This window comes from Athene cunicularia (genome assembly GCF_003259725.1).
Source record: "Athene cunicularia isolate RWA chromosome 10 unlocalized genomic scaffold, athCun1 chr10_part1, whole genome shotgun sequence".
In the NCBI taxonomy this organism is placed as follows: Eukaryota; Metazoa; Chordata; class Aves; order Strigiformes; family Strigidae; genus Athene; species Athene cunicularia.
Window position 1 is genome coordinate 4097340 of NW_020799112.1, and position 15077 is coordinate 4112416.

General features: G+C 35.7%; 1 protein-coding gene across 7 annotated transcripts in view; it reads left to right on the forward strand.

Annotated features, from left to right (window-relative positions):
- Positions 1-360: 360 nt before the first annotated feature.
- HERC1 (HECT and RLD domain containing E3 ubiquitin protein ligase family member 1) overlaps positions 361-15077 on the forward strand; it is an 82044-nt gene continuing 67327 nt past the window's right edge. For 6 of the 7 annotated variants that reach the window (XM_026855671.1, XM_026855673.1, XM_026855674.1 and 3 more), the window contains exons 1-13: positions 361-1328; positions 2548-2643; positions 2932-3126; positions 4023-4334; positions 5019-5115; positions 6693-6836; positions 8269-8396; positions 9230-9374; positions 9469-9640; positions 10759-10893; positions 12622-12787; positions 13367-13492; positions 14712-14933. In XM_026855671.1, the coding sequence (XP_026711472.1) occupies positions 399-1328; positions 2548-2643; positions 2932-3126; positions 4023-4334; positions 5019-5115; positions 6693-6836; positions 8269-8396; positions 9230-9374; positions 9469-9640; positions 10759-10893; positions 12622-12787; positions 13367-13492; positions 14712-14933 (2868 nt within the window). In that variant the 5' untranslated portion in view covers positions 361-398. The remainder of the gene's footprint in view (positions 1329-2547; positions 2644-2931; positions 3127-4022; positions 4335-5018; positions 5116-6692; positions 6837-8268; positions 8397-9229; positions 9375-9468; positions 9641-10758; positions 10894-12621; positions 12788-13366; positions 13493-14711; positions 14934-15077) is intronic. The other variant, XM_026855677.1, reaches the window with a different exon arrangement.

Below are 15077 nucleotides of genomic sequence, written 5' to 3' on the forward strand. Positions count from 1 at the left end.
AACTGTTAAGTTGGTTTGACAACCCCTTTGAACTTCCGTGGTAAACCAGTGTTGTTGCCTTATTGAGATTTCTCTTTACCTCCATAATGTTAGTGATCCCTTCCTTAAAAATCTATCCTGAAAGCTTTGAATAAAAATTAATCTGCAAAATGTCTGTTTTATACTACTACTAAACTGTTTTGTTAGTAGGTTTTGTAGTAGGAGTTCCAGGTTGCAGCACTTATGTGGGTAAAATGGTGGAACTTTGGTAATTCTTGGTGATTAATCTTTTGTTATTTGCTTTCTTAAGCATTATGAGGGTTTGTCCTACTGTGAGTAGCAAGTTCTGTAGATAATATTGCACACGTATTTACAGGTTTGTTTCATCTTCAGGACTAATGGCAAAGGAGTAAAGCAACATGGCAGCTATGGTCCCACCTGTGAAGCTGAAATGGCTTGAACATCTAAACAGCTCCTGGATCACAGAAGACAGTGAATCTATTGCAACAAGGGAGGGAGTTTCTGTCTTGTATGCTAAGTTAGTCAGCAATAAAGAAGTAGTGCCATTGCCCCAGCAGGTTCTGTGCCTCAAAGGACCTCAGTTACCAGATTTTGAGCGAGAATCTCTATCTAGTGATGAACAGGACCACTACTTGGATGCCCTTCTTAGCAGCCAGCTGGCACTGGCGAAGATGGTATGCTCAGATTCTCCATTTGCTGGAGCTCTTCGAAAACGTCTCCTTGTGTTGCAGCGTGTCTTCTATGCACTTTCTAATAAATATCATGATAAGGGTAAGGTGAAACAACAGCAGCATTCACCAGAAAGCAGTTCTGGATCAACAGATGTGCATTCTGTCAGTGAACGTCCTAGATCAAGTACAGATGCACTCATAGAAATGGGAGTTCGGACTGGATTAAGCTTATTATTTGCACTGCTAAGACAAAGTTGGATGATGCCCGCGTCAGGACCTGGCCTCAGCCTTTGCAATGATGTTATCCATACTGCAATAGAGGTCGTGAGCTCTTTGCCACCTTTATCTTTAGCAAATGAAAGCAAGATTCCACCAATGGGGTTAGACTGTTTATCACAAGTAACAACATTTCTTAAAGGAGTAACAATTCCAAACTCTGGAGCAGACACTTTAGGCCGTAGATTAGCTTCTGAATTGCTCCTTGGTTTGGCTGCCCAGCGAGGTTCCCTGCGATACCTTCTTGAATGGATAGAGATGGCTTTAGGTGCTTCAGCTGTAGTGAACACCATGGAGAAAACCAAGTTGCTGCAAAGTCCAGAAGGGATGATCAGCTTTGATTGCTTTATGAGTATATTAACACAGATGCGACGTTCTTTGGTAGGTATACCAGCTTTGATTTTTCTACACTGCAAATGTAATTGCTTTCTTAACTTTAAATTGATTCTTAACATTGAATGCCAGTTTGCTGAATACTTTGCTTAATATGTTAAAAGGGTTTTTTTTTTGTGAGATGTTTTCTTTAATATTTCCTTTGTTACCCACTGTCTCTTTCTCTCCCTGCCTGCCCACCCTCGTGGATAAACATAAACAGTAAAGCCATCCCTGAGTTTTGCTTTCGGCGTTATGAATCAAGGATGTACTTGATCCACTTGCACTTTACATTCATATTCATAGTAGAAGAGTTAGCGTGTGTGGAACTGTTTTCAGCTTTGCTGAATTTCCTTAGAATTCAAAGTTTTGCAATATGCCTTGTTTCCTGTTCAGAGTTATTTATATTGGACATTCCTGCTCTCCAGTTAACCTGGACCTTTGCTTATACATCTTTGGAGAATCAGATGTGAGATGTTTAATGTCTTTGCTACTGCTCAGAAATTAATGCAATAAGAAAATGAGCTGAATTTTTTGGAAGTATGGCACACTGCTTTGTATGTTGAATGCTTACTTCTGGTCCTAGATGAATATTCTTTTTAAAGCTGTGAAATTATTGCACAACATGCATTCAGAAGTTACAGCAAGCTTCTGCCTTATGTGCTCAGACTGAAACAGGGAACAACTGTTTCCCTGAAGTGGTCGTTCTTTTCTCTCCTCTCAGGCTTGTAATGCTTGCTAATTTTAAATCTAAAAAATTTAAAGAATGGAGACCATGAGGAGAGCATGGCTGTGGCAGGATCTGAATTGAATTGAATGTCCTGATAGGCAACTTTATTGGTTTGGGATTTGGACTATATATAAAATGAGACAAAGTATGGAAGATGTGTAAACACAAAAATAATGATGATTAGTTATTGTTAAATAATAATCACTTTAAACTATTAAACACAAATGACATGGATTTCAGAACAAAGCAGTCTTAGGGGAAATTAAATCTAGACCCAGAAATTTTTGCAAAAATTAATATGTTTACCTAGCTCTTGACACATTTTTGTTATCCTGAAGTGTATGCAGATATCGCATCTTAGGGCAGTAAGGTACTTATGCTTATAGGAGTTTTTAATTTTACTTAACAATAAGAACAAATGCCTAATGTATTTTGTACAGATGCACTGTTGCTGTACAGAAGTATTTTTCTCATAATAACAACATTTTAAAATTGTAGGGATCATCTGCTGATCGAAGTCAATGGAGAGAGCCAACTAGAACGTCTGATGGCTTATGTTCTCTTTACGAGGCAGCTCTGTGTTTATTTGAAGAGGTAGGTCTTGAAACAAACCGTGACTTTAAGGTAATTCTAGTTTATTTCCCCCTCACACATCTGATTGGTGTGTGCCTGTGGGTGTGGTCCAGTCTCTGCTGAGTTACTCTGGAGTAGAAGAGGAAGGTGAAAAAGTGAAAAACTTAAGATGTAGAGAAAGTAAGTAATTTGGGCAAGCTAATGATATGGTGACGGAGGATTTGTGTTTTAGGCAGAGAATCATAAACACTGTGGCTATATGGAAAGAAGTGATGATGCTACTGTGTAATAAATCTCTCATTTTAATAGGTTTGTCGAATGGCATCGGACTATTCAAGAACATGTGCCAGCCCTGACAGCATTCAAACAGGTGATGCTCCCATTGTTTCTGAGACCTGTGAAGTGTATGTTTGGGGTAGCAACAGCAGTCATCAACTGGTAGAAGGAACTCAAGAGAAAATACTTCAACCCAAGCTTGCTCCAAGTTTTTCTGATGCACAGACGGTGAGTGACATTTATAGTGGTACATTATGTAACATTTAATAGCTTCAAAGCTATAGTATGAAATTGGAAAACAGTACTTCATTTCCAAGTGTCAAGTTGTAATGAAGGTGTGATGCTCAGAACTAATTACACGGGTTACTTTACTGAAAGTATGTCACTACTTTTCTGTTCATGCCTGGAAGAAACATTCTATTTCATTTTTAATGAAACACACAGATCAATACCCATGTACCAAGAATGACTATATTATCTAACTTGCTATGAAATGCATTTGCAGAGACTAATTTGCTTGCATGTTTTTTAATTTTTTTTTAACTGTTGTTTAAAAGGTATCTTAACTACTCAGTCTTCTATTCCACTGGTGATTTTCACACCAAGGTTGCCTAGTTTAAAAGTCCAAACCGGGCTAGCTGCTGGCACAGCAACCTTAATTCACTTTCTGAAAATCAATATACAGTGTGCTTTTTCTGCTCTCAGTCACAGATTCTGCAGTTGCAACTGAGTACTTCTGCTGATGCAGAACACAGGATATAATAGTTTGCCTTTCTGTTACTATATTGTCTTTCCAGGTTGACTTAAGTAAAAGCATATTTTTGATCGCTAGACAATTCAGGTATATTTTCTGAAACTATTGACATCACTGATATATTTTATATGCCAGTGGATTGCAGGGCCAGACATCATAAAGCAAGTTTATGCATTCAAAAAACTTTCTTTAAACAAAACATTAATACACATGAGTGGAATGAATGATCTGAATGAATTTATACGTATGTTATATGGAAGGGTTGTGTAAAGAAACCTGACATTCTGCTTAAAAATACAGACTTCTAGACCTAGATGTGAATTTTACATTAATCTTTCTTTTTTAATTGTTTTAACCTTTTTGTTTATAGATTGAAGCTGGACAATATTGTACATTTGTTATTTCTACGGATGGTTCTGTTAGAGCCTGTGGTAAAGGCAGCTATGGGAGACTAGGACTCGGTGACTCCAATAATCAGTCCACACTGAAAAAATTGACTTTTGAGCCTCATAGGTCTATTAAAAAAGTGTCATCTTCAAAAGGATCTGATGGTCACACTTTAGCGTTTACAACAGAAGGGGAAGTCTTCAGCTGGGGTGATGGTGACTATGGAAAACTGGGACATGGAAACAGTTCAACTCAGAAATATCCCAAGCTTATTCAGGGTCCTCTACAAGGAAAGGTATGTTTTATATATTAGAATACCTATTTTTGTTCTGTTCAGTTGTGATGTTGAGTAAAATTTGAAATATATAAAATCTTAAGAAAAAGTTCTGTGTTTTTTTCTAAACTTTTTTTGAAGCTGGATCTGCTTTCAGCAAAGCACTGAAACTTATGGCTGCCTTTAGGTGTGTGATTTGGGCAATGGTATTATCAGTAAACCTTCTCATAGTCTTAACAGTAAAGCTTGCTCATGGCTTGTGCTTTTTGCTGAACAGCATGACATTCCAAGAAGACGGTTGCTTTTTGATAGCTGTATCATTAGGACTTTTTGTATACAGCTTTCTAGTGGCCACATTTGAAAAGTGACTTTGTATTGTTCTACAAGGCCTTCCCTATCTATCCAAGTTTTGGCCAGTGTTTTAAACATCTACTGATGATTCTTTTTGCTGATGTAAGACTAAGATATTGTTATGTTAAATCTACTTGATAAATAAATCATGACTAGTTTGAATTATGAACTTGTCTCTTTGTGTCCTGATTTCCACCAAATACTAAATAGAAAAGATTGCAAAGATTGTGTGCACTTGCTCTCCACAGGTGAACAAGTTTATTTATGTAGACTGCTTCTGAGACTTGACTTTCATAAGCTTTCAAACTTCCTATTCGTGTTAAAACTTGATATTTATTTTTGCATGTATTTTAGGTGGTTGTATGTGTATCAGCTGGATACAGACATAGCGCTGCTGTTACAGAAGATGGAGAACTATATACATGGGGAGAAGGAGACTTTGGAAGATTAGGTAATTTTAAAATGTCGTGAGATGCTTTTCGAAGAATTCTTGTGTCTGGTAATGATAATATACATGTATTTGCCTTGTTCCCTTATCTAAATACACATGCACACGTGTACACATGTGCATGTATATAGGTGACTATTAGAACTAGTGCAGATACTCTGAAAGGATTTTAGTGCAGTTAATTTTACAAAGATTCTATTTTTTAAAATTTTTCTTTTCCTGAAAAGTTGCATTCCTTCATAAGACTATATATGATTGCCACTGACACTGAAATGTAAAAAGCAGACATTTAAAATAGACTTGAGTTCTAGATAAACATGATCCAGTGATGGTAGGATGGTTCTTTAAACAGTCGTGAATATCAATACTAGTAATATCAAGGGCCTGATTCTAATGTGATACTAATAAGGATGCCAGAATGACTTAATGTCCTTGTAATATGTCTAAAAAGTTGTATTTAACTGAAACAAAACCCACAGCATTTCTGTTTGCTTAAAGGTCACTTGTCTGTTTCATCACCTTTTCTGTACAGCTGGTACTTAGTATAAAAGCACTCTTCTCAAGCAAGTTCAGTTGAAACAACAGATTTTTGCATAGAAAATTGCTTCAAGTTGGGCTTTAGTTCTTTTCTGCTGTCTTTGCTTTGAATGTCATAGTTGCCAAGTGGAGGGGGTGAAAGCAAGTAACTTGACAGGGGCAGAAGGTGAGGACAGTGATCTACAACATAAACTGTCACAGATTTTCAAGGTACTAGTAGGAGTTCTGAGCCTATCCCTGCTGTTAAGAACACAACACTGGGTTAGAGGTTTAACCTACAATTTTTGGGGTAATTGTGGAAATGTTCTTACTGACTTCTAGGTTAATGTGTGTGGGTTTTATGTGCTTTGGGGGGCTTAGAGTGTGCAATGTTGAGTTCCAATTTGTAGCTAAAAAGTAGCATTTAATTAGGTCATAGTAACTTGTTCACGTTTAATCAATTATGGATGCTATGTAGTAGTATTCTTTTCCTCGTTCCCCATTTTTCTTCCATATCTGCAGCATTTCTGTAGTTTATTAGACATGTAACTCATGCTTATGAAGTGATACTGTAATGTGTTGGGCTTTTGCAGAAAGGAGCAGTTAGAATTGTGACTAACTAGTTTGCTGGTTTTATTTGTCTGTGCACTACATATGCTTGTATTGACAGCAGTAAGTGTGTGCTTTTATTTTAGCTTCCTTGTGCTGTTCAGTCTACCTGCTGCTTAATATTAGGAAGTATAGCTACATAATCAACTAATATTAAAGACAATTGCACTAGTAATTATTTTTATTTCTTTTAAACTAGGTAGAAAATAGTCCTGTGATTTAGTGTCAGTAAGGTATGAACAAGCGTTCTGGAGTATGTCATACAAAAATGAAATGTTTGTTCACTTTACTACAGATATCTTCCAAACCATATTACAAATCTTTCCAAAAAGCAGGCAGAAGTTATAGTTTGTGGTGATTACCGTGTGTATGGGCTTTGCAAAATCTTACTGAAATTACAAACCATAAATACAACTTAAATCTTCAGAAAAATAAAATGTTTTCTTTCTCCTTAGGTCATGGTGACAGCAACAGCCGCAACATTCCGACGTTAGTAAAAGATATTAGCAATGTAGGAGAGGTCTCCTGTGGCAGTTCACACACAATAGCTCTGTCCAAAGATGGTAGAACAGTATGGTCATTTGGAGGAGGAGACAATGGTGGGTAAAACTAATAATTTTCATCTCATTCCATCTTCCTCATAGCTTTGGTACTCCTTGCAGTTTGTTGGGGTTTTTGTCATAATTTTGTAGCTGTTCAAGAAAAGGATTTTAGTAAAACTTAAATACAATATTTGAAGTTTAACTACAAGATTGTAGACTTTAACAAAGGATTATCAGAAGGAGGAGGCGTTTCACAGAGCAGAAAGCTCAATGAATGCACAAGCAGTTCTGCAAAAAATGTTTTGCTGATAACTTTCAAATGAACACACTCATTTGATATGACAATAACTGTATTCACATACTAGAAACTTCTGCATTTAAACTGTCTCATGAAGAAACATTTCCTATCTCAGAAATGAAAGGCTTCTAACCTTCATTACCAGTAGGTGCTTTGTCAAACATGGAATCATTCATTGTATATTATTACTGTATTTAACTAAATTTGGTTATGCAGCTAAATAAAAATTAAAACTTGCATTAAAATTGCTGTATTATTGCTTCCTAGCCTAGTGTGAGGAAGAGAGGTAAATGCAGACTACAGAGATCTCATGATCAAATTGGTGGCTAATAGAACTGGGTAGAAGTTTGAATTTTATTTGAAAGCTAGCTCTGACATGAAGGTATAGAATTGGTCCCACTCTTCTGTCTCGCTCTTTCTGTAATTTCAGTTGAAAAAATCTGTTTTTAACAGGACAGGAATCTTAACCTTCACAAAGTATTGGAGTTTGCTCTTCTGTTTCAGTAAATTATGATTTGGCTTTTGGATATTAATAATGTGGTACTAAAATATTGTTGTAGGAAAGCTAAACCAACATGAATCAAAGCGTAACCATTTTAGGAATTATGACTTTGTAATGTATTTCACATTTGATTTGGGGTTTTCTCCTTCCCTTTGAGGAATGGTTTTCTGTCAACACACTGACATGGTCTAGTGACAGTCCTTGTTTTTGAGGTCATTGATTGAAAATGGTGAAAGTGTGGAGACGAGTAGCTGTTTTCAGGAGAAACTTAAAGGAGGAATAAAGGAATAAAAATACTAATGGTTACACAAATGCACACAGCTGTTAGGAAAAAAGCATAAATAGTTGAGGTTTTTTTCAAGTCACTTTATAAAGTAATCTTTTTTGCCAAATATGAAAATGTTTAGTGCTTTAGAAGGCTTTAGTAATTAAACAGTGGGCAGTGAGTAGTATAAATATATGGAATTAATACCTCAGTTTTTAAACACGCTACAATAAATACATATTTCCTGAAGTCTGTAATTACTGCCTTTGAAAGAGAATCAGTTTTATAAAAATTGTTTTATGTTTTGATTTTAAAAATATACTCTGGCATTTTTGGAAATCCAAAAAGAATTCTTTTTGGTACTTCTAATTGTCGTAGTTTATGGATTGAAAATACCTTCCACCTGTGTTTCCTCCTTTTGTAGGCAAACTTGGTCATGGTGATACTAATAGAGTATATAAACCTAAAGTTATAGAAGCCTTGCAAGGAATGTTTATTCGAAAAGTTTGTGCTGGGAGCCAGTCTTCACTTGCCTTGACATCAACAGGGCAGGTAGGCAAAAACAAGTTTTCACTCAAATTATGAGAGTTGGTGAAGATGACGTTGGTTCATTATTTCAGCATTTATTATTTTGGCTGTAGAGGAAATATTCAAGTAGTATTTAAATATCAGTAAAGTTCTTGATTAGAGGTTGACTTAAAGTACTGAGATCCTAATGTGTTGAAGGGAAACAGTACACTTTTCAGGAGTCTTGCTTAGCCAAGAAAATGAATTATTTTTACATATAATAAATTTACCCAGTTCAAAATCAAATTGAATTCATGAAGCAGAGTGTGTTCTGAAAGCAAAAAGCAGTGAAATGGTTGGAATTTTTAATGCATTAACCAACTCGTTTAAGCGATTTAATTTTTTTTTTCTAAAATGTCACATGTATTCTAGAATATAGATGTTTAACTGAAAATTTTATTTCTAATCTGGAAAATCTCAGGAGAATTTGGACGTAAATGTTTAGGTGGTAAATGACAGTTCTTACTGGCATGATGTGTGTACAATAAACATTTCTACACAAGTAACCTAAATCACCACCCTCATTCCGCTGTGTTTCAAAGGCAATGCGTTCTTCAGATATAGATTAGGAATGTTGAAGTTTACTCTAGCAGTTTCTTTTCTTGCAGCAGCCTCCCCATTGATGTTCTCTGTTGCCAGTGATCTGAGTGGTTGGGGGAAAGAAATGTAGATTATATGAAAGTTATGAAATACTGTGCGTGTTTTGTTGGAAGCGTGATTGCAATTATTGAGCAAGTGGTTATCTGGTATTTTCTTTGTCTGTGGTCACCAGTTATACAAATCTGACATGCTGATGTTTTGTGGTTTGTTTGCTCTAGGTTTATGCGTGGGGCTGCGGTGCATGCCTTGGCTGTGGCTCTTCAGAGGCCACTGCTCTCAGACCCAAGCTTATTGAAGAACTGGCTGCTACCAGAATAGTTGATATTTCGATTGGTGACAGTCACTGTTTGGCACTTTCTCATGGTAAAAATAATAAAGCGTAGAAATACATAATCCTCCTCTTGCTTAAAAGGAATTGTATCCCAAGTGTTGTTTTCTACTTTATTTATGTTTCTAGATAATGAAGTTTATGCTTGGGGTAACAATTCAATGGGACAGTGTGGTCAGGGAAACTCTACTGGTCCCATTACTAAACCGAAGAAAGTAAGTGGTTTAGATGGAGTCGCAATTCAACAAATATCAGCAGGAACGTCCCATAGCCTTGCCTGGACAGCTCTTCCAAGGGACAGGTAACAATGACATTGGGGGACAGGTACAAATATTTTTAATACAAGTCCATTTTGGGATACATTTAACTCTTTCCTGAAAGTGTTAACCATGTAATGCGTTTCAAGTATTCTGCTTGTAATGTTTTGGACTGAAGAGTCTTTTATTCTCTCTCCTCCTCCTGTTCTTTTTAAATTGTTATAGACTGCAAGTGAAAATATAACAGCACCAAAGATTTGGATATTATTTCTGTGTATATGACTATTTCTTACCTGCTTTTAGACAAAAATTACCTCTGTGTACTAAAAACTGACAAGGTAGGGAGTGGGAGGAGAAACAGTATTTTTTATTTTGTGCTTCTGACAGGATTTTTTATGGCTTAGGCAGTTTCCTTTAGTGTTACAAGGAGTAGACTAATCAGAAGACTTTGGGAAATGGGGAAGTTTAGAAAAATTATTGACATGGATTTAAACAACTTCACAAATTTCTGGAGAGTTACATGTTAACCTAAACTAAAACTAGGTACCTAAATAAATAGTTTGGTTATTAATATACAATAACTGAAATAAGACTTTATTACACCAAAGACATGAGCACGTGATTGAAGTGAACCAGTAAACTTCAGATTTATGTATGGACTAACTCAAAGAAGTAGAGAAACTTAGTATTGGGAAGATAATTCAGGAAGAATTTCATATACCCTGTTTTAAAGGGAACTATCGTAGAAAAAAATCAATTAAGAAGTTAGACTCAATTAGTACTAAATGGTACTACCCTTTTTTTCCCTTCTTGCATTGTATCAAAGTTTATAATCTGGCAGTTGTACTAAAACCAGCTTTGTGAGTACTGTTCACCTATTGCACCTTTTGCATGAGTCAGATTAAATACATATGGCTTTATATTTATGGCATTGGAGGTGTTTTGTTCATAAATGAAATGTGTTTGATTTGTAAAGACCTTTACAAAAAAGAGCAGAAAAGACTTTCAAGAATCAGGAAGTTAGTCCACCTCAATCATATTTGTTTGTTCTAAGAAAAAAATTGGTTTGATCAAGCGTGTACTCAACCTGCTTAAACTGTTGATTTATTAAATCAGTTACAATATTTTCAGTAGTTAATTTAACTTTGATGTTTGATTCCAGGCAAGTTGTGGCATGGCACAGACCCTATTGCGTAGACCTTGAAGAAAGTACCTTTTCACATCTTCGTTCTTTTCTTGAGCACTACTGTGACAAAATTAACAGTGAAATTCCCCCTCTTCCTTTTCCTTCATCAAGGTATATACAGCATATGCACATTACAGACTTTTATAATTTTTTTTTCTTTACAGCAGTGGTGCGTGGCTTAGTCCTGGTTAGTCTTTAACAAGCTTAAGTCTGGTTTATTTGCTCATTCAGGTGCTGCTTGTTTGTATAGCACAGGAGCTTTTCAGGACCTCAAATTTAGCAGGAACTTTTGTCTGGAATTTTAATTATACGCTGAATTAAATATTTCCTTTCAGAGTTATCCTTTAAAATACGTATTTCTATGAAGTTGAAATGCATTTACTATTTCTGTACATTATTTCTACTTTGGCAATTCCTCCTCCTGTAACCAGTTTGAGTGGATGCTTACTGACTAATGTATAAGTTTTGGCAGAAAACCCTCTTCAAGTGGTAATTCATCAATCCATACATTCAGTTATTGATTAACACATGTATGGTGTTCAGCCTAGGAAATGTATTGTTGCCGTTGCACTGAGTTGTGATCAGTGCTCTGATAAAACCCTGTTTCTATCTAAGGAATTAGAATATTTTTTTACAAGCGGTTTCAGCATGTGAGTGTGGGCTATTTCCTTCTTGCCTCTCAAGCTCTCTGATCACATCTGGAGAACTAGAAATTGTTCAAAATTCATGAAAGACTTTTTAAAATGTCATGTATGATTCTGTTCAGGTTTGGTCAAGTAGCATAACTGTTTTCCATCTGAATGAACAAAAGGAGAAAGGCAGTTCATTTTTTTTTCAGGAACTGATTGGCTATGAAACTTTGTAATGAGGTGTAGTATTACAGTTAGAGCAGTTTGTTTCTGTTACAGACAGAGGTTAGTAGGGGAAAGTTCAGGATATTTCATGATCAGTTTCATGTGGGATGTTTTTTAGCTGGTGGTTGGTTTGGGTTATTTTAAGATAGTATATTCCATTTGTTTTGAACATGCAAGTTGCTTCTTGCAAATGTGAGATTCATAGACATGAAATGTCACTTAAGTTTGAAATACATGTCCAAGAAGCATTCTCCTTGCTTTGAATTTGGGGAGCATTTATTCATTTCCACAAATTTGAGTTTTCTGGAAGGTGCTCCAGAAAATGAAATGCAACAAAACTAAGCCTGAGTAAAACAGCCTCTTGACAAATTATCAGTAATTACAGCTTCCATATTTGAGTCTTCCCACCAAAGGTGATGTTTTAAATATATAGCTATAAAATATGAAAGCATGAAAGTTTCCTCACTGACATCTGCAAAAACCACTATAACTGTCAAAGATCCTTACGAATCTTTTCTACTTGCTACAAAGTTTTTCAAAAGTTTTATTTTTTAAGAAGAAATTAATATCCTGACTTTTCATTTTTAATCTGATTGTTGTACTCCTCAATCTTCTGAGAGAAGATTACATTTATTACTTCTGAAAACATTTTCCTTTTTTTGTTGTTTTTTCCCCCTTTCTGAGGAATATATTTGTCTGTCTATTTGTGTATTTTGGGATGATTTTTCCTCCTAATTCATGGGACTGCTTTTCTAAACTGAAGGCCTCTTGGAACCATTGTCCACAAAGGCACTTTTCTCTATTCTAGTTTTGATTTTTGTTCTTTTAAACAGTTTGGCAGTAGATGTTCAGAGGAGTTTCTTTAAAGTCCCAGTTGTAATTTACTTACCCTTCTGGTATGCAAAATCAAATGAGAGTTTTAGTGCACAAATAAGTGAAAGGGAGTAAGAAAGAGAGATTAACAGGGATGTATTTCTTTTTACAGGGAACATCACAATTTTCTTAAATTATGTTTGAAGCTGCTTTCTAATCATCTTGCACTTGCATTGGCTGGAGGTGTAGCTACTAGCATTCTTGGCCGTCAAGCTGGTCCTCTTCGAAATTTGTTGTTCAGACTTATGGACTCTTCTGTCCCTGATGAAATTCAGGAAGTAAGTAATGCTTTTTTGTTTACATGTGGAAATTTTACTTTCTTTTCTTTCTTTTGACTGTGTAATTAGAGATTTGTCTGACTTTATGAATTTGTCACTCTGATGAACACGATTGTGACACCAGTTTTACTCATTAAAAAAAAATGTAATCAACATCACTGGTTTTTGATCTGAAAGCAGAGGAGATTGCATAAAAATTTTAAAAAGCTGCTTTTATTTTGTAACATTTTATTACTGCTTGTAACAGTGAGCCTATGATGTTAATGTTGTGGACTGAGTAACTCAATTACTTGAGTCACTTCTAATATGACAGTCTTACAGGAAATAGCAACTTACAAAAAATTTTTTACTGTTCTGACAACGCTGGTCTCGTTTCACTCCTTCAATGTAGTACATACCTTTGCATCACAGAATGAAAGATTAATGTGCTATCGTGTCATAGAATTCTGATGTTAAATGTAATTAAATGTTTTTTTTGAAGGTATTATGTTTGATATCCCTTAATTTATAGAGTTGAGTTTCTACTTCCGTGCACCCCCACCCCCACTGAAAAAATATTTTCTGCTACTCTAATTTTAGGTCGTAATTGAGACTCTCTCAGTAGGAGCAACTATGCTACTTCCTCCATTGCGAGAGAGGATGGAATTGCTACATTCTCTTCTACCCCAAGGTCCTGATAGATGGGAAAGCTTATCAAAAGGACAGGTAAGGTCAAGTAAAAATATGCCATGCTTTGAAAGCAGTTGTGGTTTTTTTAGTTTCTTTTTTGCTAGAACATTTTGAACAGTGACATGAGCCTTATTTGCAGAGTGCACGCACATTATTGGTGAGATGCAGTGCAAAGCCCAACTTAACAAAATCTGTAGGTAGCCTGGCTAAATCAGAATCCGGTGAGGTAGGGAGAACTACATGTTTTCCTAAGTGAAGGCTGACTACGGAAAGATTGGGAATTGCTGTGTTAGAGTATCTAGACAAGTTTAAAGATTAGATGTTTTTGAATACTAGCCTGATTTAACAAGTCTTGGTAACAGAAAATTAACTGTTTTCTGGGAGGAATCTTGGATGATACTTATCCTACATGGATTTCTTCCTACTTTGCAAAGATGGCTGGGAAGTGCCTTTATTTCTTTTTCTTTCTCGAATATAAAGAACAGGAGTTAATGCCTTTTAGGACACTTGACCTGTATCCTACAAATGGAAGGAAAGAAATTCAAGAAACATCTATTCCCGTCCTTAACAGATTTGTTGCTGAAGCTTCAACAGTAGTCTCAGATTAAAAAATGAGAGAAACTGTTCTGTAGATATAGGATCCTGGTCAAATCCTTTGTTTTATACGCTATGGAATAGACTAGTTTACACTGATACTGAAACTTTGAAGAAGAATCTTCTGATTCTAATTTTCTGATTATTAGTACCGGTAAAAACTAACTCCCAACAACTACTAGGGTAGAACAAGTTTAGGCTTTTCAGGATTCACAACCAGCAACAGTGGGAACAATACTGAAATTGAAGGTCATTACTCTGCATCTGCTACCTCCCTTGGTCTAATGTGTGCTTGTCCTGCTTTTTGCTCTTTTTCTATGTATAGATTAGAATAATTGTCCCCCTGCCCCCCAGACGACCAGATAACTAGAACAAACTGTTCTGGAGAAAGGATTTAATCTAATGTCTAATATCTCACTCATGCTCAGATTTTCACTAGGTGTGATCATCTAATTTGGTATAGTTATCTGTTCTCTGATGATACAAATCGGCAGGAAAACTGTTTAGATTTTTTTTTTTTTTGTAAAGTCCTCTAGCTTATTTTCATGTCAAATTAGAATATTTTTATTGCATAACTATGCCTGGTACTTTTTTCTTCTTAGCTCATTGTTTTATCTTCATTTAAAAGGAGTGGTTTTTGTGTCTCAACATTTTCCTTTAGAGAATGCAATTGGATATTATTCTGACAAGTTTGCAGGATCACACCCATGTAGCTTCCCTGCTTGGCTATAGCTCGCCATCTGATGCCACAGAAACTTCTTCATTGTGTATCAGCTATGGAAATCTGTCTGATCAAACATACGCTGTCCAGAGCAGTCATCCAGATACTCATCTAGCTGAAATCTTAATGAAGACTCTTCTAAGAAATCTGGGATTTTATACAGTATGTATAGGTCTTGTATTTAAAAAAAAATTTTTTTAATGTAAGGGATTTTTAATACTTCAAAGGGTTAAAAGTTCCTCCCCACTTTCAGAAAATATTGCTATTTTTGTTTATCTAAAGTAGCAGTGCCATATGTATTTGTGC